The sequence below is a fragment of the Neoarius graeffei genome, chromosome 11, assembly GCF_027579695.1.
Source record: "Neoarius graeffei isolate fNeoGra1 chromosome 11, fNeoGra1.pri, whole genome shotgun sequence".
Lineage (NCBI taxonomy): Eukaryota > Metazoa > Chordata > Actinopteri > Siluriformes > Ariidae > Neoarius > Neoarius graeffei.
In genome coordinates this window covers 77,501,592-77,525,724 of record NC_083579.1, presented here as the reverse complement: position 1 = coordinate 77,525,724, position 24,133 = coordinate 77,501,592, and the positions used below count along the sequence as shown (strand labels likewise).

At 44.1% G+C, this 24,133-nt stretch overlaps 1 protein-coding gene across 1 annotated transcript in view; it reads left to right on the top strand.

Moving 5' to 3' along the window:
- The window catches only part of alk (ALK receptor tyrosine kinase), a 225,471-nt gene that overhangs the window by 98,914 nt on the left and 102,424 nt on the right, over positions 1-24,133 (top strand). The window contains exon 7 of the mRNA XM_060934731.1: positions 22,246-22,341. Within this exon, the coding sequence (XP_060790714.1) occupies positions 22,246-22,341 (96 nt within the window). The remainder of the gene's footprint in view (positions 1-22,245; positions 22,342-24,133) is intronic.

Here is a 24,133-nt window from a genome sequence, read left to right as displayed (position 1 = left end):
CTGGCCATCTCAGTCCCCTGAGCTGAACCCCAGTGAAAGCCTGTGGGGTGAGCTGAAGAGGAGAGAGCACAAGAGAGGGTCGAGGACCTCAATGCGCTACTCTGTATCTCCAACCTTATAAAATGTTATAGGAGAAGACTCAGTGCTGTTTTCAAGTCAAGTTTATTTGTATAGCACTTTTAACAACAGACATTGTTGCAAAGCAGCTTTACAGAAAATTAAAGACTTTAAACATGAGCTAATTTTATCCCTAATCTATCCCCAATGAGCAAGTCTGTGGCGACGGTGGCAAGGAAAAACTCCCTCAGACGACATGAGGAAGAAACCTCGAGGGGAACCAGACTCAAAAGGGAACCCATCCTCATTTGGGTGATAACAGACAATGTGATTATAAATCACTTGCTTCTATAACAGTGTCCTATAGAGTCACAAAATATAACTGTGAAACCAGGAAATTCATTATAGTTTTAACAGGAAGTGTGTTTTGTTGAAGTTATAAACTGTTCATTGATGGAAACTTGAGTGCAAAACTGTTCATGACACCTGCAGTCCTAAGGTTAGCAAGTTAACTGTAGTCCTCAGCCATAAAGGCATTACTGTAAGTGTCCAGAACCATCTTCCAAGTGCGAATTTCGACTGTCCATATGAAGCCGTCCTCCACAGGAGCGATGTGATGAGACTCCAGCCAGAAGTAGGGCATCAGGATGGATCAGGCAGGTCTGAGGAGCAGAAGAGGTCAGCATCTCAGTCTCAGGACTGGCATGTAACTCAGAGGGACAGACAGAGTGAATGGGGGGGTAAAAAGAGAGAGAGAAAACACAGGTTGTTAGGTATGTCCAATGTCACCTGATGAGTAAGAACAGGATACATTTTGCACTGAGTGCAAGCAGGGACTCGGGCAAGACTAAATATGACAGCATAACTAAAAGGGGAGAGCCAGAAGGTAACACAGGCATGAGGGAGCCCTGGGACATAAAACATCCAGCCACTACACTGCCAACAAACCCGAGTGAGTGGGGGTTTGACAGCATCCATTTTACCAAAACACTCTATGCCTGAGGATCCCCCAGATCTTATCCTTTATCTAATAAAACTCATTATCTCTAGCTGCTTTATCCTGTTCTACAGGGTCGCAGGCAAGCTGGAGCCTATCCCAGCTGACTACGGGCAAAAGGCGGGGTACACCCTGGACAAGTCGCCAGGTCATCACAGGGCTGACACATAGACACAGACAACCATTCACACTCACATTCACACCTATGCTCAATTTAGAGTCACCAGTTAACCTAACCTGCATGTCTTTGGACTGTGGGGGAAACCGGAGCACCTGGAGGAAACCCACACGGACACGGGGAGAACATGCAAACTCCGCACAGAAAGGCCCTCGCCGGCCACGGGGCTCAAACCCGGACCTTCTTGCTGTGAGGCAACAGCGCTAACCACTACACCACCGTGCCGCCCCCTAATAAAACTATTAACAAAATAACTTACAAAAGAAGAAAATAAATTTTGGGGTGCCAATAATAGTAGCACATAAAAAGTCCAGGATAAAGTCATCTGCAGGCATCCATTTACAAAAAATATATACCAAAAGGACCCCAAGGAAAACATCCTACTTCATTGTGTTCAAACTTCTTTTCCTCAATGCCAGGAGCACTTACAGTGATTGTGACTGTTGGTGAAAAAAACATCAGCGTGAAAAAGCTTCCTTTTAGAAAAGACCAAAACTCTGCTTGTGCTCTAAATGGTTCAAGAACAGCTTTCAATTGATTTTGGGTATGTCTTGGATCAGCGTTTTAGGCTCATTTAAGCTAATTTCAAAGTCATGTTATGTCATGTTGCATTGAATCAAGAAAAAAAAAAAGTTAATTAAGCCTGTCTTATAAACTGATTTGCTCCTTGGGGCAGATTGATATAACATTACCCTGCCACTCAACTGTCACCTGAATTCACACTCATGCACTGATGATCAATATACTGTATTGATATACCTATTGCTAATACTCAACCAACATGATTTATAGGCAACCATACAGTCTAATTTCTCAATAATGCAAATTCTACAAGCGCAATCATACTATTCGAGTGGCTCGGCCAAGAGTTCTGAGCACCGAGTTCCCATTTGCAGCTGTGAACAGAATAATAATCACGCTGAACAGGATTTTCTGGACTCAATCAGAGGAGCCTCTGTGTGAATACGGTGCAGCTGAGAGACGAAACAGAAGTGCTGCTCATTAATGCAAAAGTGTTGCATTAAGAGACTAAGCCCATTTATATGTACAATTCATATTAAAAGCGAGCTCTTTGGTCCGACCCATAAACCGGATTTCCTTCCCGATCTAATTTTCAGAACATAACACTCAGCTCAGAACTGAATCAATAAAAAGTACGTAAGATGAATGCGAAGCTGTTATAAGATTACAACACACTTTATTATTTTTACCAAGTCTCTTATGGTCTGTTTATGTTCTTATGCATTATTCATATGTCAGATCATCTACTGTATGCATGACAATAAGATTCCATGCCGTTGGGTTTACATTTAGTTGGGTAACAAGTGTTATATTTTCAATCACAATTTTTTACGTCTACAATCGTAAAAAAAAAATCGAAGTGCTTTTGGGCTCGTTTAGAGGTTTTAAATTCAAGAATTCCATGCTGCAAGCTATTATACCGAAACATCAAACTGCCACTTTAGTTTGATGAATTCAGCACATCGTCAGACTTGATATCAATCTTCGAAAGAACATTCCAAGAGAGGCATCGTTGCAATCATAATTCCTCATCATTGATGGGCAAGAACAGAGCGTTGAGGCAAATGGATGACACTCACTGTGAAATATTTCCCTTGCAATTTGGATTCAATGGTATTTGCCAGCTTGCATTGATTTGACACGGAGGCACTGGGATACCATTCATCGCCAGGGTCCACAGATGGCTCCTTTTAATTCCAAATATGTATGGATTATGCCACAAATGAAATAGTCTGATGTGCCATATTTTACCCCACATCAATCAGCGAGAACACCGTCAGAGCATTATTGGTGAAAGTTAAGAGTGTGTGTTATTCACAACACAGCCCAAGTCATGCCATATGCAGATGAAAAGCATGCCATCATTCTGTGTCGTGCCACATGCCTATTAGTTTGCGGTGTATATATGTGTGTGTGTGTGTGTGTGTGTGTGTGTGTCTTCTGAAATCCATCTCTGTCTTGTCTGCATTGTTCTCCAGCTCAAACAGATGGCTTCGGATTCACCATGTGGGTGTTATTTTTATTTTTTTATCACCTTTTCACATGTCAGCAGGCTTTCTTTTATATATATATATATATATATATATATATATATATATATATATTTTTTTTTTTTTCAGCTTTGCTCTCATACGATGCTCTGGACAAGGAGCTGTATTAATAATAAATGGAGGATAGAGGGCACAAGAGACAATAGCAAATGAGAACAAAACTAACAAAAAGGAATCAGAAAAAGGCTAAAATCCCCTTTTTGTCTCTGAGGGCCAAGGCATGACTCTTCAGTGGCTTTTGTGATCTCAGAACCCTTTTTAGTGGCAATGCACAGCAGTAGAGAAACATCTCATTAACGGATGACCAGACGCAGATCTCTGTTTCTGTCTCTACAGTGGCCATTCCTATTTTTGTTTTGTTTGGGGTTTTTTTTTGGTTGTTTTTTAGCTGGACAGACTAGAATTAGACCAAAATGTGCAGTGTGTTATGTTGCTGGAGAGACACTGGACCGTATTCAGAGTCCGTGACCAAAATTTCAAAAGTCAAAAAAATTCGTCAGTATATTTGCAGGGAAAGTTACAGGTATTCAGACACATGTTATGCAGTTACTCTGGTTAATTTTCTGGGCTAATCATTCATTACGAAAATTACTAGTACTGTATGTAGTTCATGCCACTGCAGTTGCCAGATTTCCTTTGTTTACTGTTAAATGGAATTCAGTATAACACGAGGCAATTTAAAAATTGAAAAACAAAGGAATTTAAAGTTATACCGCCTTTCAGATTTTTCAAGTGTAGGTCATAAAAAGAATTTTCCCCGACACCCAATTATTTTTGTTTAGTGGACCGAAAGCTGTTGAATTCGAATCACAGACTTCCAATTTTATTAGTTTTTTTTAAATAGAACAATTAATGAATTTAAGGCCACATGGCCCTAAATTATCCGCTATTTTTTCCTGCTTCACCATGACCCAATTCAAGATACTACATCATGCATCCCGTGGTGGGCTTTCCCCGTTCGCTCAAGGCATTGTGGGATACAAATTTGAAACAGGAGAGAAAAATGGAGTACGTGAGTGTGCGAATGAAACGTAAAAGAGTGACTACAGTAACAGAAAGAAAGTGAGAAGAAAAGACGTTATGTTATATACGAAGGAAAGGAAATGCAGGACCAAACTAATAAATATGGGCGCTCAGCGAGCACCTCGGTGTGATCAGCTGTTCGTTTAGCGACAGAATGATGGAACTGTCAGTGCACGCTCAAAGGGAAACCTGTAGATGGCAGTAATGCAACACTGTGGATGCCAGCTGCCGTAAAACCCAAAAGAAGAAGAAGAAGGTAAACCTGCGCATGCGCACACGGACTTCCTCTGTCTGCCTGACTGCACCAAGCGAGCGATTTCATGCACATTATTTACTTTAATCCCCTCAAATTAAATAACTTCCTAGCGACAGAGTGGCCTGATATTCTGTGAGATATTACAGAAATAAACAGATATCACAATCACCACATTTCAGAGGGAACTAAATTTCACCAATTTTATGAAATCGAAAGGCCGTCTAGCTTTAATACCTTTACTCCAGACCATGTTTATTTTGTAAACAGCAATTGTGCATGCATACACTATTATCCCATACACCACACCTCTGTTACATTTTTTTATTCCGATTGGTTAGAAGGTACAGATTCATTTTCTATAACAGCATGACAATAATTCAGGCTGCACGGTTTACATTAACATGTTCATTCAAGTCAATTTTATTTGTGTAGTGCTTTTAACAATAGACATTGTCACAAAGCAGCTTTATAGAAATATATACAATATGGATATACATTTTAAACATACTATGAATTTATAAATTTATCCCTAATGAGCAAGTCTGAGGTGACGGTGGCATGGAAGAACTCCCTGAGTCAACATGAGGAAGGAACCTCGAGAGGAACCAGACTCAAAAGGGGACCCATCCTCATTTGGTGGATAACAGATAGCATGCTTGTCAATAACTCACTTTTAAAACTGTGTCATATACAGTGGGGCAAAAAAGTATTTAGTCAGCCACCAATTGTGCAAGTTCTCCCACTTAAAAAGATGAGAGAGGCCTGTAATTTTCATCATAGGTACACTTCAACTATGAGAGACAGAATGGGGGGAAAGAATCCAGGAAATCACATTGTAGGATTTTTAATGAATTAATTGGTAAATTCCTCTGTAAAATAAGTATTTGGTCACCTACAAACAAGCAAGATTTCTGGCTCTCACAGACCTGTAACTTCTTCTTTAAGAGGCTCCTCTGTCCTCCACTCGTTACCTGTATTAATGGCACCTGTTTGAACTCGTTATCAGTATAAAAGACACCTGTCCACAACCTCAAACAGTCACACTCCAAACTCCACTATGGCCAAGACCAAAGAGCTGTCAAAGGACACCAGAAACAAAATTGTAGACCTGCACCAGGCTGGGAAGACTGAATCTGCAATAGGTAAGCAGCTTGGTGTGAAGAAATCAACTGTGGGAGCAATTATTAGAAAATGGAAGACATACAAGACCACTGATAATCTCCCTCGATCTGGGGCTCCACGCAAGATCTCACCCCGTGGGGTCAAAATGATCACAAGAATGGTGAGGAAAAATCCCAGAACCACACGGGGGGACCTAGTGAATGACCTGCAGAGAGCTGGGACCAAAGTAACAAAGGCTACCATCAGTAACACACTACACTGCCAGGGACTCAAATCCTGCAGTGCCAGACGTGTCCCTCTGCTTAAGCCAGTACATGTCCAGGCCCGTCTGAAGTTTGCTAGAGAGCATTTGGATGATCCAGAAGAGGATTGGGAGAATGTCATATGGTCAGATGAAACCAAAATAGAACTTTTTGGTAAAAACTCAACTTGTCGTGTTTGGAGGAGAAAGAAAGCTGAGTTGCATCCAAAGAACACCATACCTACTGTGAAGCATGGGGGTGGAAACATCATGCTTTGGGGCTGTTTTTCTGCAAAGGGACCAGGACGACTGATCCGTGTAAAGGAAAGAATGAATGGGGCCATGTATCGTGAGATTTTGAGTGAAAACCTCCTTCCATCAGCAAGGGCATTGAAGATTAAATGTGGCTGGGTCTTTCAGCATGACAATGATCCCAAACACACCGCCCGGGCAACAAAGGAGTGGCTTCGTAAGAAGCATTTCAAGGTCCTGGAGTGGCCTAGCCAGTCTCCAGATCTCAACCCCATAGAAAATCTTTGGAGGGAGTTGAAAGTCCGTGTTGCCCAGCGACAGCCCCAAAACATCACTGCTCTAGAGGAGATCTTCATGGAGGAATGGGCCAAAATACCAGCAACAGTGTGTGAAAACCTTGTGAAGACTTACAGAAAACGTTTGACCTCTGTCATTGCCAACAAAGGGTATATAACAAAGTATTGAGCTGAACTTTTGTTATTGACTTATTTTCCACCATAATTTGCAAATAAATTCTTTAAAAATCAGACAATGTGATTCTCTGGATTTTTTTTTCTCATTTTGTCTCTCATAGTTGAAGTGTACCTATGATGAAAATTACAGGCCTCTCTCATCTTTTTAAGTGGGAGAACTTGCACAATTGGTGATGACTAAATACTTTTTTGCCCCACTGTATGGTCAAAAAGTTTTTGGTTGGAAACGATGTACGACGGCGTATTAGGGGCAGAGCTGCAGCGAGAACAAAAAACAATTCTCAGAATTTCCAAGTTGTACATTTACAAGAAAAAAAACATAGATATTCATAATGTCTTTTCTTCTCACTTTTCGTTACTGTAGTCGCTCTTTCACGTTTCATTCGCACACTCACATTCTCCATTTTTCTCTCCTGTTTCAAATTTGTATCCCACAATGCCTTGCGTGAATGGGGAAAGCCCACCACGTGATGCATGACTTAGAATCTTGTATTGGGTCAGGGCCGTTGACAGCTTTGGCTGGGCCCGGGACAAAATAATCTGAGTGGGCCCCCCCCAAAATAATCTGAGTGCCCCCCCCACACACACACACACATACGCGCGCGCGCACATCGCCACACAGCAACCACCCACACCCAACCCCTCTTTTCACAGTCTCCATTCACTCCAACCCTTAAATAACAGGTATTCCAAGCCCATTATAACAGTCAACCATTTTATTTCAACATTTCAACATATTTACAGTTTGAACATTTCCTTAGTCTGCAACTATTCAGGTGCGAAATGCAATGCGCCGGACTTTTGCTGTGGCAAAGTCGTCAATAAGGTCATTGAAGTCCAGCTTCTTTGCAAGTTCGCGCTCTATAGAGTGCATAGCCAGCCCATTGAGCCTCTCCTGTGACATGTTTGAGCGCAGGTAGTTGATAAACCAAAATGATTGTTTACGGGATGGAACTGGGCCTCAATGAGAACGGAGTTATGGCTTTCCCAAAATCTGAACATAGAAGCATCACCACTAGTGATGTGTACAGTGAGTTTTTCAGTGTATTTTTTTGTCTTGTTTTTCATAAACGTCCTTTCCGTACTCAATTTAGAATGTTACAAAAAAAATGGACACCCTCCCAACCACGTAACATTAGCCTATCTGACCTGGGGGCTGACACGTTTATTACGGATAAACCAAAAGGATTACAACATTCCCTGGATATAGAACTGGACCGAGAAGATTTCAAAATCTTAACGTGTAAGCAACAACAATAAAACAGAGGTTGTTTAATTCATTTAGGGCTTATTAGGCTACTTTCATTAATTGCGCTTTTCATACAGGCCTATCATTTTTCACTTGAGCAAGGGAATTGTTTGAAGAGTATCCAGTGTAAGTGAAAGTTTAATGTTTTGCAACAGGCTAACCTCAAAACACCCCTGTAGCTTTCCCTAGGTGTGGGTGGAGCACAGAGGACGGCAGGACAGAGATCAGGTTCAACAAATAGTTTTATTGTTCCACTTTTCAGGGGACACAATAGGTTTGACGCAGACACACGCACACACACACATCAGGTGTCTGGTTCGGGAGAGATCTCCTCTGCTCTCGCTCTCCCTCCCTAAATAGGGCGCGGTCCCTGGGAAGACACACAAACACAGGTTAATTGCTCTCAGGTGAAGTGAATCTGCCACTTACCTTCCCTGACTCCGCCCTCCTGTCACAGACCGGTGCTTGACCACGCCCCCGCTGCCACATACCCCCACCGCCCGACTCAGGCCGGGCAGCCGTCCGGCCCGCAGCCGACTCCCCCCCCCCCTTGACGGGAGAGGAAGTCCGCCACGACCATCTGCGCCCCCGGCCTGTGGACCACCTTGAAATTAAAGGGTTGGAGCGCCAGATACCAACGGGTGATCCGCGCGTTGGCATCTTTCATGCGGTGGAGCCACTGGAGGGGCGCGTGGTCCGAACAGAGGGTGAAAGAGCGCCCCAGCAGGTAGTACCGGAGGGCGAGGACCGCCCATTTGATCGCCAGGCACTCCTTCTCAATCGTGCTGTAGCGCCCCTCACGCACTGACAGCTTCCGGCTGATGTATAGGACCGGGCGATCCTCCCCCTCCACCTGCTGGGACAAAACGGCCCCCAGCCCTCTGTCCGACGCATCCGTCTGTAACATAAAAGGGAGAGAGAAGTCAGGGGAGTGTAAAAGTGGCCCCCCACACAGTGCAGCCTTTACCTCAGAGAAAGCCCGCTGGCACTGCTCCGTCCACTGGACCGGATCTGGCGCCCCCTTTTTAGTGAGGTCAGTCAGCGGGCTGGTGACGTCCGAATAATTAGGTATAAACCTACGATAGTAGCCAGCCAGCCCCAGGAACTGTCTCACCCCCTTTTTGGTCTTGGGCCTCGGGCAGGCCGCAATCGCTGCTGTCTTATTAATTTGGGGACGCACCTGCCCGTTGCCCAAGTGGAAGCCCAGATACCGTACTTCCACCCGCCCAATCGCACACTTCTTTGGGTTGGCCGTGAGTCCCGCCCGTCTCAGCGACCTAAGGACGGCCCTTAGGTGTTGCAGGTGCCGCTGCCAGTCGTTACTATAAACGATAATGTCGTCCAGGTAGGCGGCCGCATAGGTGGCGTGGGGCCGGAGGACCCGGTCCATCAGCCGCTGAAACGTAGCGGGCGCCCCAAACAGCCCAAACGGAAGTGTGACGAACTGGTGTAAGCCGAACGGTGTGGAAAAGGCCGTTTTCTCCCGGGATAATGGAGTCAAGGGGATCTGCCAATATCCCTTCGTTAAATCCAGTGTCGAGTAAAAGCGAGCCGTGCCTAGTCGATCGAGCAGCTCATCAATACGAGGCATTGGGTACGCATCGAATTTAGACACCGCGTTGACTTTTCTATAGTCCACACAGAACCGGACTGAGCCGTCGGCCTTGGGAACCAAGACCACCGGGCTGCTCCAGTCGCTGTGGGACTCCTCGACGATGCCCATTTCGAGCATGGCCTGAAGTTCTTCCCGAACCACCTTTTTTTTGTGTTCGGGTAGTCTATAAGGGCAGCTACGCACTACCACCCCCGGGGGTGTCTCTATGTGGTGTTCTATGAGGTTAGTGCGACCGGGCAGGGGCGAGAACACATCCGAAAACTCGGCCTGCAACTGGGCGACCTCCGTGAGTTGGGTCGGGGAGAGGTGGTCTCCACAGGGGACCGGAGAGGTACGTGATGCCAAATTCCCTTTTTGAACCTCCGGCCCCAGCTCCGCCTTCTCCGGAACTACCGACACCAACGCCACGGGGACCTCCTCGTTCCAGAGTTTGAGCAGATTGAGGTGGTAAATCTGTAGCGCCCCACCCCTGTCTGTTCGCCTCACCTCATAGTCGACGTCCCCGACTCGCCGTGTGACCTCAAAGGGTCCTTGCCACTTGGCGATTAATTTGGAGCTCGACGTGGGCAAGAGTACGAGTACTTTATCTCCCGGTGTGAACTCTCTAAGGCGCGTACCCTTGTTGTACAGGCGGGCTTGCCGTTCCTGGGCCCGCCGCAAATTCTCCTGAGTTAGGTGGGTGAGCGTGTGGAGTTTTGCGCGCAGGTCCATAACGTACTGAATTTCATTCTTACTTTGTGAAGGTCCCTCCTCCCAATTTTCCCGCAGCACGTCCAGGATGCCGCGCGGCTTACGCCCATATAATAATTCGAACGGGGAGAACCCCGTGGAGGCTTGAGGGACCTCTCGCACTGAGAACAGCAAGGGTTCGAGCCACTTATCCCAATTACGTGCGTCCTCACTTACGAATTTTTTTGAGGGTGCGGTTGAACCGTTCTACTAAACCGTCCGTTTGTGGGTGATATACACTGGTGCGGATCGGCTTAATCCCCAATAACCCATACAGTTCGCGTAGTGTTCGTGACATAAACGTAGTGCCTTGATCAGTCAGAATCTCTTTCGGGATTCCAACTCGGGAGATGACGCGGAAGAGTGCCTCTGCAATACTGCGTGCTGAGATATTGCGCAGAGGCACTGCTTCCGGGTATCGCGTTGCATAGTCCACTAGAACTAATATAAAGCGGTACCCTCGTGCTGACCGATCTAATGGCCCGACGAGATCCATCCCAATTCTTTCAAACGGGGTCTCGATTAACGGTAGAGGGCGCAATGGCGCTTTTGGAATGGCCGCTGGATTTACTAACTGGCATTCGCGGCATGCCGTACACCACCTACGGACATCGCCGCGAATCCCCGGCCAATAGAATCGGGCCATTATTCGGGCTAGTGTTTTATCCTGCCCTAAGTGTCCAGCCATGGGATTAAAGTGAGCCGCCTGGAATACCAATTCCCGGCGGCTCTTTGGAATCAAAAGCTGCGTGACTCGCTCTTTAGTTTGAGTGTCCTGCGTCACTCGGTATAATCTATCCTTCATAATCGCGAAGTAGGGGAAGGACGGGGTGGCGTTCGGCGGGAGCGTTTGACCATCGATTACTCTCACTTGGTCAAACGCATGCCGCAGAGTCTCGTCTCGCGACTGCTCTAATGGGAAATCCGCGAGGGATTCCCCAATAGAGAGAGGAGGAGCCGGTGGCTCCTCACCCTGACGCGGAGATGACGTAGACGGCTCCGCGACAGCTGCTCCCGCCAAAACGACACCGGGACCTCCCCCTGTCAACTGGCAGGACCCACTCTCTACTAGGCGCGTCATTAAACCCCGAAATCCCAGCCAATCCGTCCCCAAAATTAACGAGTGGGTAAGGCGAGGATTAACCGCCGCCTTCACTATAAATTTTTCCCCTCTGAAAATAATATGGACCGACACCAAAGGGTAGCTGTGAACATCCCCGTGCACACACAAAACCTTCACCCCTTGTGCTCCCCCCAATGCCTCGTTTTGAACCAGGCTTTGGCGAATTGAGGTCTGATTACAACCAGAATCCACCAATGCCTGATATGTAGCCCCTTGGATACTCACCGGTATGCGATACGCTCCGGCCCGATCGAGGGCGGCCTCTGGCGCGTCGGGGATCCGAACCACCGCGCCCACTTCCATTGCTGTGCACTGCTGTTGAAGGTGGTCCGGTTCCCCGCAGCGCCAGCAAACCGGCCCAGGCTTCCCCTCTGCACCGGTGCTCTGGGGCTCACTCACCTGAGGTGGGGGAGAGACAGACACAGAAGGGAGAAACGGGAGGGCACCGCGGGTGCGGCGGGCCGGCAGGGGTGGTGCCGGCCCCCGCCTCCGCGGTGGGGGAATGGGGCGAGGACGGGACACAGAAGGAGGGGAGAGAGAGAGAGAAAGAGAAGAGGAGAGAAGAGATGTCGACATCTGCTGTCCTGCCGCCGAGACAGCCGCCAGATGATCCTCCGCCAGCTCGACTGCCTGATCCAGCGACGCCGGGCGGTGGCACTGGACCCACTCCGCGGCTCCTGCTGGTAAGCGGGCGATGAACTGTTCCAGTACCACCTGATCGACGATTCCCTCGGCGTCGCGATCTTCGGCCCTCAGCCACCGCCAGCAGGCGTCCCGGAGCTGCTGGCCGAACGCGAACGGGCTGCCGACTTCCTCCATCCGCAGCGCGCGGAAGCGCTGGCGCTGCTGCTCCGGCGTGCGCCCCACGCGCTGAAGGACAGCCCGGCGAAGGTCGGCGTAGGCCAGCCGGCGATCGGCGGGGAGCTGTAGTGCAGCCAGCTGCGCCTCTCCCGTCAGGAGGGGGAGGAGGCGCGCCGCGCGCTGCTCCATCGGCCACCCCGAGGCTTCAGCGACCTGCTCGAATAACGTGAAGAAAGCCTCGGGGTCATCCTGCGGGCCCATCTTAGTTAAGGTGAAGGGAGACGGGCCCGCGGCCGGAGCGCTGGTGGGCCCCGCCGACGCGAGGAGACGCCGGAACGCCTTGCGATCTTCTTGCTGGGCCAGCACCAGGGCATCGAAGCGCCGCTCTTGTTCCTTTCGGAGGGTGACGAGCGCCTGGTGCTGGCTTTGCTGAGCCGTGGCGAGGGCGTGGACCAGGTCGGTGAACGGGGAGGATTCCATGGGGCTGCTGGGTTGGTGCTCCATTTCCTGGGTTCCGGCCCCACTGTAGCTTTCCCTAGGTGTGGGTGGAGCACAGAGGACGGCAGGACAGAGATCAGGTTCAACAAATGGTTTTATTGTTCCACTTTTCAGGGGACACAATAGGTTTGACGCAGACACACGCACACACACACATCAGGTGTCTGGTTCGGGAGAGATCTCCTCTGCTCTCGCTCTCCCTCCCTAAATAGGGCGCGGTCCCTGGGAAGACACACAAACACAGGTTAATTGCTCTCAGGTGAAGTGAATCTGCCACTTACCTTCCCTGACTCCGCCCTCCTGTCACAGACCGGTGCTTGACCACGCCCCCGCTGCCACAACCCCATTTATAGCCCATTCGTTACATTAAACTCTATCTAGCTGGCAATTTCACATGCCGTCGTATCTACACGGGATGATTTCCAACAAAATAAGGTTTAATTAACAAGAGGCAGCGTTCCACGGGCTTTCAGCTAACCGGAGTCCAGCTCAGCGCAGCTCAGCAAGCGTGCCTAAAACATTTGGATATGATTGCCACATACATATACACATACAAACAGCCACTCAAATCTCCACTGCCAAGCCTCTATCTCTCCAACGCCAGATCCATGTAAACAACACGGACGATTTGGAATTATCTTATTCTATTCTATAATCGGCTGGTCAGTGCTATACTCAATACTTAAGTGACTTACCCATCCAGTGAGGATTATTTTGTTTACAAGATGCCACATCTGAGTCGCTGACAAATCCTGAATTTCTGTAAAGATAACTGTGCAGAGGTTTATAAGCAGGCAGTGCTTCACCACTGAACAGCGAGGGAAAGTTAATGAGGTAATTATACACGTCCGGGTATTCCGCTGGCAGTTCAAAATCCGGTCGTGAAAACTCCGTCCGGTAAGCCATAAGGGTCACTAATCTGTAGATCGTTTATTTTAGACATATGTCTAGTTATCTGTTCATTAGAAAAATGAGCCGTGTAGTCCGTCGGTTGAAATTGATCCATTCTGTACACGAGTGCAGCAGTATTCAGCGGTGTTTTTGACTGACAAGATGGCGGTTGTGTACTTTCCGGTCACGTGACTGCAAGATCTCTATAGTGTCGTGTTATTTGGCGCCTTAATCAAAGACCAAACCATTTCTGCATTAGGGGTGGTACGTGGGTTCTTGAATCTATTTTCGAAGACAATAAAGGCAAAAGAACCAGAAATCATTCATTGAATGCAAATATAGCACATTTTTCTCCCCCAAATCAACACATTTTGAAATGAAACAGAATGATTAATGGCATCTTCATGAGGGACCAGTTCTGGGCCCCCCCTCATGCCTGGGCCCGGGACAAAATACCCGGTTGTCCCCCCCTGTCGACGGCCCTGTATTGGGTCATGGTGAAGCAGAAAAAAATAGCGGAGAGTTGAGGGCCACGTGGAGATAAATTAATTAATTGTTCTATTTTTAAAAGACGAATAAAATCGGAAGTCCGTGATTTGAATTCAGTAGCTCCCGGTCCACGAAACAAAAATAATTGGGTGTCGGGGAAAATTCTTTTTATGACCTACACTTGAAAAATCTGAAAGGCAATCTAGCTTTAATGGGAAATAAAAAGCAGGTGTTTGTAGTTGTAGTTCTATGCAAATTGTGGCTCTTGCTGACATGATGTCAGTGGCATCACCATTAACTAGGATCTAGTGTAAAATTGAAAAATTTCCTGAATATTCAGAATGCTCATTGAATCTTTACAAGGTTATGAGTAAGTACTAATGTATTCCTTCATCTAACGACATAACTGCAAATAAGTTTTAATACCGCACGTAATTATAAATTTGATAGATCAGAGAAAGAGAGCGTCCATTGAATGAATTCTAAAAGCTTTCCAAATGGCTTTTGTAGCTCTTTTGTGTCTGGGCCAATAACTCAGGAAATGGTCATGATTAAAATCCGGCTCACGTTTCTTCCCACTCTGATTCTTGATGTTAAAATTGCACCATCTCAATAACTACAGAAGGATGCCTTGTTATGTCTTAATAAAATATTAAATCATTTTAAACAAATATTGTTTATTCAGTCATTGTGACTAAGCGGGTCCAGGAGTAAATAATAGTCTGAACAATGGTGCCAAGGATTTGAAAGGATTGAGAGTTTTAATCATTTAGCAGAAGAAAAAAGTGTTTCGCTAATCATCAAGAGATCACAAGTTCCTGATGGAATCCTGATACTAACACAGCCGTCTGTGGCTGAGAGAGCAAAATCGGCTGTGTTCTCTGTGGGGGGTGGAGGGTGCTGTTACTCTCTGCCCTGTCAATCAAAGCAACACTAACCAATGATTGGTATCTGTGAGCTGGTGTATGCAGAAGAGTGCAGTTCTCTGAGAGTGTTCGCTGCCCAGTGGTGTACTGTATGAGTAGCAGTTTGAAAACATGTGACGGCGAGCATGTGCTCGCCTTCACCCTCCCTAGTTGGTCGCTGTCATTTGACCAAATTAGGAGGGAAAAAAATCTTTCAAACAAAACCCAGATAAATAAACGGATTGCGTTGTACGTGGCTTCCTACAGACTCCAGAATATTTTCTGATTTAAATTATAAATACTGTCAATGAGGGCGGCACAGTGGTGTAGTGGTTAGCGCTGTCGCCTCACAGCAAGAAGGTCCGGGTTCGAGCCCCGTGGCCGGTGAGGGCCTTTCTGTGTGGAGTTTGCATGTTCTCCCCGTGTCCGCGTGGGTTTCCTCCGGGTGCTCCGGTTTCCCCCACAGTCCAAAGACATGCAGGTTAGGTTAACTGGTGACTCTAAATTGAGCGTAGGTGTGAATGTGAGTGTGAATGGTTGTCTGTGTCTATGTGTCAGCCCTGTGATGACCTGGCGACTTGTCCAGGGTGAACCCCGCCTTTCGCCCGTAGTCAGCTGGGATAGGCTCCAGCTTGCCTGCGACCCTGTAGAACAGGATAAAGCGGCTACAGATAATGAGATGAGATACTGTCAATGATGTAATAGGATAACAATCAATGATGGGGTGGTGTAATGAAGCAGGGTTAGTTATCAACTGTTATCAGAGCTGATAATTAATTTATATACAGTACCAGTCAAAAGTTTGGAAACACCTTCAAATTCGATGTTTTTATTTTTTAATTTTTTTCCCTACATTGTAGAACAATACTGAACTCATCAAAACTATGAAATAACATATGGAATTATATGGTAAACAAAAAAGTGTTAAAAAAAAAGACGTTTCATCTTTTGGATTCTTCAGAGTCGTCACTATTTACCTTGATAACAGCTTTGCACACTATTGGCATTATCTGAACCAGCTTCATGAGGGAGTCACCTGGAATGCTTCTCAATTAACAGGTGTGTCTTGTCAAAAATGGAATTTCTTGCCTTCTTAATGCATTTGACACCGTCAACCAGTAAAGAGTAAATAATAAAAATACAGTAAATAGCCCTGTTCGACAACTGTAGTAATCCATATTATGTCAAGAACTGGTCAACTAAGTAAAGAGAAATAACAGTCAGTCATTACTTTAAGACACGAAATGCCTTTTAGTTAATTAAAATAAAGAAAAAACATCGAATTTGAAGGTGTTTCCAAATTTTTGACTGGTACTATATATATAATTATTATTATTATTTTCACAGTTATTCCATGAAATTGAGTTGTACATGACCTGATAGCCGATCAGGCACATAGCATCGAGTTGTCTATCAGCCATGTATGACGAGAATGAGTGGAATAACTGTTTTATTCTATCCACATTCGCTGGATTTTGATAAAGCAGAGCATTTTTATTTTTATTTTTTGCCAATTCAGTAAATAAAAACTTTATCCAAAACATCCGACAAAACCATTTCCCCTTAGAATGTAAGTGAACCAGTGAAATGAAAGTAGCGTTTTGTGAAAAGTGAGATAATAATAATAATAATAATAATAATAATAATTTTTTTAAAAAGAAAAAGATACGTTCTTACCATGAAATACTTTTATTCCATATGTTGTTGCTTTTTTGCATTTTTTTGTGGTTTTGTTTTCAAGTAGTTTTTATTTCATCATTGGTTGGTTCAGCAACATGGTTTGTTTATCTCTACTCATGGTATATGAGCTGATATCCTCGTAGTAGAGTAGCCAATCAGAGCGCACGATTGCTCATATCCAGTGAATGTGGATAGAATATGAAAACAGCTAGTTCCTGTTATCCCTTATGGTATGGCAGGTATAAACAATCATTCCATCTGTAAAGATGAAAAAAAAAAAACCACAGCTTTGTGACTGAGAAATTGAAAAGCTGTCTCTCCTGAAAACCTGCCAATGGTGGAAAACTTACTGACTCCTACAAAGGGCTGGAAATAAACATTCCATTACAGAAAGGTGTACCATATTGTTAGGTTAGTGCCAGTAACAGTGCAGGATCACAGCACCCATCAGCTACTACCACTGAACACGTGTTCACATCACACACCAAGTCATATGACCATCACGGACACTTGAATCACCTTTATACACAATGAGCACTTGTATTGTTGTTTATTGTCCCATCTATGCCATGTTTATGTTGATTCCATGCTTGTGATTCCATATGTAGTTATGTTGCAAAGCCCTAGTCCTTGTTCTTGGGTGTTTTGCAATTCATAAAAGACCCTGCATCCATTTTCAAGCCATCCATAAGACATATCTATCTATCTATCTATCTATCTATCTATCTATCTATCTATCTATCTATCTATCTATCTATTGATCGATGCCCCTTTTTCATTTCTTTATTACCTCACCCGCGACGGAGTAAGTGGGGTGAGGTAATCAGTGCGGTTTGTGTGTCTGCTGTTAACAATCTAGCATCTAGACGGTTGCACTGATTGACTTCAAATTTTCAGGGTAGATGGGCAATGGTCCATAGATTACCTGATTAAATTTTGGGGTAATCGGGTCAAGGTGAAGGTCAAGGTCACCAGAAAGGTCAAGCTTTCAGTCAAAATAACATATTTTCCATTATAACTCAAAAACGTTTGCCGATAGACAGATGTTTACTATTATGAGCATATACCATAGGAACTCCCATATGGCCTTTCATTTGGTACCATGATCTTTAACCTTGAGTGACTCTGAAAGGTCAAACTCTCAAGGTCACAGATTTTCAGAAAACTATACCTTGAAAATGGTTGATGGTAGACAGATATTTACCATCATCAACTTATAGGAAGTGCCATATGGGCTTTCATTTGGCACTGTGATCTTTGACCTTGAGTGACTTTGAAATGTCAAACTCAAGGTAATGGATTTTCATAGGACTATAACCTGACAGCTGATGATTGAGAAATATTACCATCATCAACATATAGGTATAAAATACAGTGGCATGCAAAAGTTTGGGCACCCTTACTGAAAATGTCTGTTACTGTGAATAGTTAAGTGAGCAGAAGACAAACTGATCACCAAAAGGCATAAAGGTAAAGACGACACATTTTTCTCAGTGTTTTCTGCAAGATTTGTGTATTATTTTTGTTTTGTACAATTGGAGAGTGAAAAAAGAAAAGGAACACCATGTGAAAGTTTGGGCACCCCAATACATTTGAGTTCTCAGGTAACTTTTACCAAGCTTCCAGACCTTAATTAGCTTATTGAGCTGTGGCTTGTTCAAATTCTTCGTTAGGAAAGGTCAGATGATGCAGATTTCAAAGCTGTATAAATTCTCTGACTCCTCAAACTTGTCCCTAAAATCAACAGCCATGGGCTCCTCTCAGCAACTCCCTCGCATTCTGAATAATAAAATAATTGATGCTCACAAAGCAGGAGAAGGCTACAAGAACATAGCAAAGTGTTTTCAGGTAGCTGTTTCCTCAGATTGTAATGTTTTTAAGAAATGGCAGTTAACAGAAACAGTGGAGATCAAGGTGAGGTCTGGAAGATGAAGAAAACTTTCTGAAAGAACTGCTTGTTGGATTGCTAGAAAGGCAAATAAAAACCCCTGTTTGACTGAAAAAGACCTTCAGAAAGATTTAGCAGACCCTGGAGTGGTGGTGCACTGTTCTACTATGCAGCGACACCTGAACAAATATGACCTGCATGGGAGAGTCATCAGAAGAAAACCGTTCCTGTGTCCTAGCCACAAAATTCAGTGTCTGAAGTTTGCAAATGAACATCTAAGCAAGCCTGATGCATTTTGGAAATGAGTCCTGTGGACTGATGAAATCAAAATAGAACTTTTTGGCCACAATGTGCAAAGGTATGTTTGGAGAAAAAAGGGTGCCAAATTCCAGGAAAAGAACACCTCTCCAACTCTGAAGCATGGGTGTGGATCGATCATCCTTTGGGGTTGGTTGCAGCCAGTGGCACAGGGCACATTTCATTGGTCGAGGGAAGCATGGATTCGAATAAATACCAGCAAACTCTGGAAGCAAACATCACACCATCTGTAAAAAAGTTGAAGTTAAAAAGAGGATGGGTCCTACAATAAGACGATGATCCAAAACACACCTCAAAATCTACAATGGAATACCTGAAGAGGCACAAGCTGAAGGTTTTGCCCTGGCTCTCACAGTCCCCTGACCTAAACATCATTGAAAATCTGTGGATAGATCTCAAAAGAGCAGTGCATGCAAGACAGCCCAAGAAACTTGTCGAACTGGAAGTTCAACAAAAAGTGTTTACAAGCTGTGATACTTGCCAAAGCGGGTGTTACTAGGTACTAACCATGCAGGGTGCCCAAACTTTTGCTTTGGGCCCTTTTCCTTTTTTGTCATTTTGAAAATGTAAAAGATGAAAATTAAAAAAAAAAATGTTTTTGCTTAAAATATAAAGGGAATGAGTCATCTTTAACTTTATGCCTTTTGGAGATCATTTCATCTTCAACTTGCTTAACTGTTCACAGTAACAGCAATTTTGACCGGGGTGCCCAAACTTTTGCATACCACTGTAAGTGCTGCCAGGCGAGGTTTGTTTTGCCTGGCAACACTTGTTATTAGTCTTGGATGATTTGCAGCATCCACCATACAAGTTGCTATGAGAGCTGTTTCTGAAGAAAACAGAATTGTTTTGAAAAATACATTAAGATTGCGAATTGAATTATCCCTGTCACTTCAGTCAGAGCAGCTGTTTATTCATGATTCAAATTATTAAAATTAATCCACACCTTCTAACCAATCAGATTAAAGATAGTATAAAACATAATACTGGCCCCTAATTGAGACAGGACATTCTGAGAACAACGTCTACATCTGAAGGCACATCTAAGGTCCTTTTCCTGATGAGGATGTTGCTGGTCTGTTAGAATTAAGAATTAGGCCAGGAAAAGTGGAGGCCATGCTTTGAACCAGTCACATACTCCACCAGTGATGTCTCAAATGGGAGGACTGATAATAGCTTTGGTGGCAGTGTGCACCATGAAAAGTGGTGAGCAGTAGGGAGCACAGCCAGATGATGAATATGATGAATGGTGCCAGCCCAGGCTGAAATGGCGTGGGAGTTGCTTTCATGTCAGTATTTTTCTTCTTCTTCTTCTTCACAATGAGATTTTCCACATAGTCCCAGTACTGTTAGTTGGACTGTATTTGGGGTGAAGGGGTGATCTGTCTTCTGAGGAAACTGGCAAATGGAACAATTGCTAGAGCTTGTGTGGCTTGACATTGTAATTAAGACACAAGCAAATGTGCCCTCACCTTTTCACCATAAGCTGAGTGAAGAACCAACCACCTGTACTATGTTCTCTAAAATATTTTCCATCTTTTGATTTTTTTACACAGTGATATATATATACACACAGTGCCTTGCACAAGTATTCATCCCCCTTGGTGTTTGTCCTGTTTTGTTGCATTACAAGCTGAAATTAAAATGGATTTTTGGGGGTTAGCACGATTTGATTTACACAACATGCCTACAACTTTAAAGGTGCACTTTTTTTTTTTTTATTGTGACACAAACAATAATTAAGATGAAAAAAAACAGAAATCTGGAGTGTGTATAGGTATTCACCCCCAAGTCAATACTTTATAGAGCCACCTTTTGCGACAATTACCGCTGCAAGTGTCTTGGGGTATATCTCTATTAGCTTAGCACATCTAGCCACTGGGATTTTTGCCCATTCCTCAAGGCAAAACTGCTCCAACTCCTTCAAGTTAGATGGGTTGCGTTGGTGTACAGCAATCTTCAAGTTATGCCACACACAGATTCTCAATTGGATTGAGGTCTGGGCTTTGATTAGGCCATTCCAAGACATTTAAATGTTTCCCTTTAAACCACCCCAGTGTAGCTTTAGCAGTATGTTTAGCATCATTGTCCTGCTGGAACGTGAACCTTCGTCCCAGTCTCAAACCTCTGGCCGACTCAAACAGGTTTTCCTCCAGAATTGCCCTGTATTTAGTGCCATCCATCGTTCCTTCAGTCCTGACCAGCTTTCCTGTCCCTGCAGATGAAAAACATCCCCACAGCATGATGCTGCCACCACCATGCTTCACTATAGAAATGGTGTTCTCAGGGTGTTGGGTTTGCACCACACGTGGCATTTCCCATGATGGCCAACAAAGTTCAATTTTTGTCTCATTTGACCAGAGAATCTTCTTCCATATGTTTGGGGAGTCTGCCACATGCTGTTGGGCAAACTCCAAACGTGATTTTTTTAAGCAATGACTTTTTTCTGGCCACTCTTCCATAAAGCCCCGCCCACTCTGCAGAGTGTATGGCTTAAAGTGGTCCTATGGACAGATACTCCCATCTCTGCTGTGGATCTTTGCAGCTCCTTCAGTGTTATCTTTGGTGTCTTTGTTGCATCTCTGATTAATGCCCTCCTTGCACGTCTGTGAGTTTTGGTGGGCGGGGCCTTCTCTTGTCAGGTTTGTAGTGGTGCCATATTATTTCCATTTTACTATAATGGATTTAATGGAGCTCTGGGGGATATTCAAAGTTTGGGATATTTTTTATAACCCAACCCTGATCTATACTTCTCCACAACTTTGTCTCTGACCTGTTTGGAGGCTCCTTGGTTTTCATGTTGCTTGCTTAGTCGTGTTACAGACTCAGGGTCCTTCCAGAACAGTTTGATTTCTACAGACATCATGTGACAGATCATGTGACACTTTGATTGCACACAGGTGGATCTTAATCAACTAATTATGTGACTTTTGAAGTGAATTGATTGGACCAGCTCTTATTTAGGGGGTTCATATAAAAGGGGGTGAATACTTATGCACACTCCAGATTTCTGTTTTTTTCATCTTAATTATTGTTTGTTTCACAGTTTAAAAAAAAAATAAATAAATAAAATGTTCACCTTTAAAGTGGTCGGCATGTTGTGTAAATCAAATGGTGCTAACCCTCCAAAATCCATTTTAATTCCAGCTTGTAATGCAACAAAACAGGACAAACACCAAGGGGGATGAATACTTTTGCAAGGCACTGTATATTTGTACTTGGATAAAGTGTTCATCAGAGAGTGTCAGGCAATATCTATCTTAGTAGATAATGTTATTAAAGGTTATTAAAGGTTACATACTAAAAATGAATCCTTGTTTTTTGATTCATACCTTTATTAGGGCTTATATGTAAAAATAATCAGGAAATATTTTCATTTTCTTTTCAGCTAATGGAGAATTCCCACCAGTGGCTCCTACAAGTGTAACACCGGCGCACTTCAGACCGACACAGCACGTTACGCCCATGGCACCATTAGATGAAGGTATGCTGACCCTCCCTCCCATGTCTGCAGACAGTGAGTCTCATCTTCTTCACTATGGACTCAGTGTTGGAAACTTACTTCAGTACTTGGACTCGGAATGTTCTGTATTAAGACTCGTCTTACAGTTATACTGAACATAAATTTCTGGGCAGACAAATCAGGGGTGGGTTTCCCAAAGCATCGTAGCACAAGGATCACTGTTAAATGGTACAGTGAGCATCACAATGAACATATCCTAGTTAAGATGCTCTTAGCGTTAAGAGGCTTATGAGAAACCCACTGGACAATCGCCTTCAAGGAAAAATATTTTCCTTTCAACACACACAGACACAGACATTTTACATACACATTCACTGTGAGCAATGAACAATATCGCATGCTCTGATTGGCTACTCTACTACTAGGATATCAGCTCATATACCATGAGTAGAGAAAAAACAAACCAAATGGCAGAGCATGTTGCTGAATCAACCCAGGACAAAATAAAAAACTCTACTTGAAAACAAAACCTGCCGAAATACAAAAAAAGACAACAAAATATGGAATAAAAGTATTTCATGGTAAGAATATATCCTTTTTATTTTTCAAGGATTATTATTATCGCGTTTTTTTACAAATTGCTCCTGTCATTTCACCAGTTTGTTTACATTCTAAGGGGAAATGATTTTGTCAGATGTTTTGTGTAAAGTTTTTATTTATCAAATTCGCAAAAAAAAGCTCTGTTTCTCAAAATCCAGTGAATGTGGATAGAATAAAACAGTTATTCCACTCAATCCCGTCGTACATGGATTATAGACAACTCAGTGCTACGCGCCTCGTCAACTATCAGCTCATGTACGACTCGATTTCGTGGAATAATTGTTTTATTTATATATATATATATATATATATATATATATACAGTAGACCCCCGCCTATTCGCGGTTCAGTATTCGCGAATTCACATATTCGCGGGATTTTATATAGAACATATCTCCTATACATTCGCGGAAATCTCAGCGATTCGTGGTCATTTGCGGTGAACATATCGAACGTTTACGCACTGCTACATTCTTGGAGCCGAATGGTCGCTCGCTATTGGCTGAAGTTTGAATGGCGGGCTGCTGCTCATTGACTGATACGAATGAACGCATTGTACAGTACAGTCTCGCGGTTCCCGTAGTTCAGACTTGTTTACGTGTTGTGCGTTCTTGGTATTTTTGAATAATTTTACGCCCTACAATGGCTCCTAAACGCTCTGCATCTTCTAAGGCTCCTGCCAAGGAACCTAAGCGCCAGAAGAAGGTAATGACGCTGCAGGAGAAGGTAGGACTTCTCGATATGCTTCTCAATAGACATCAAAATAAGCATTTGTGAGCAGTTTTATGGGGGGGGGGTTACAAGTATTCACGATTTTGGCTTATTCGCGGCCATGTTCGGTCCCTAACCCTCGCGAATACTGAGGGCTTACTGTATATATATATATATTCCATTTAGATGAAGAAGTGAGACTTTCGAACTCTAGCTAGCTCACATTGATTTGTACATTCCTGTTAAAGGTGTCCCTTCTTCCTTTTCATCTTGAGATTTCATATTTTAAGTCAAAATTTATGTTCCTTATATTTGCTGGCCGCTGATGGATATCCACTGATGATGTCACTAACATTACCTTAGTAACCAATAAAGACATAAGACTTGTGCCTTGAACAGGCTGTGCAAAAGGGGCTATAGTCACTCTTGGAATGTCACTCAACAAATCCAATTAGTGGATGGGAATTAACTGTTGTATAATATGTTTCCTAATCCGTGTTAA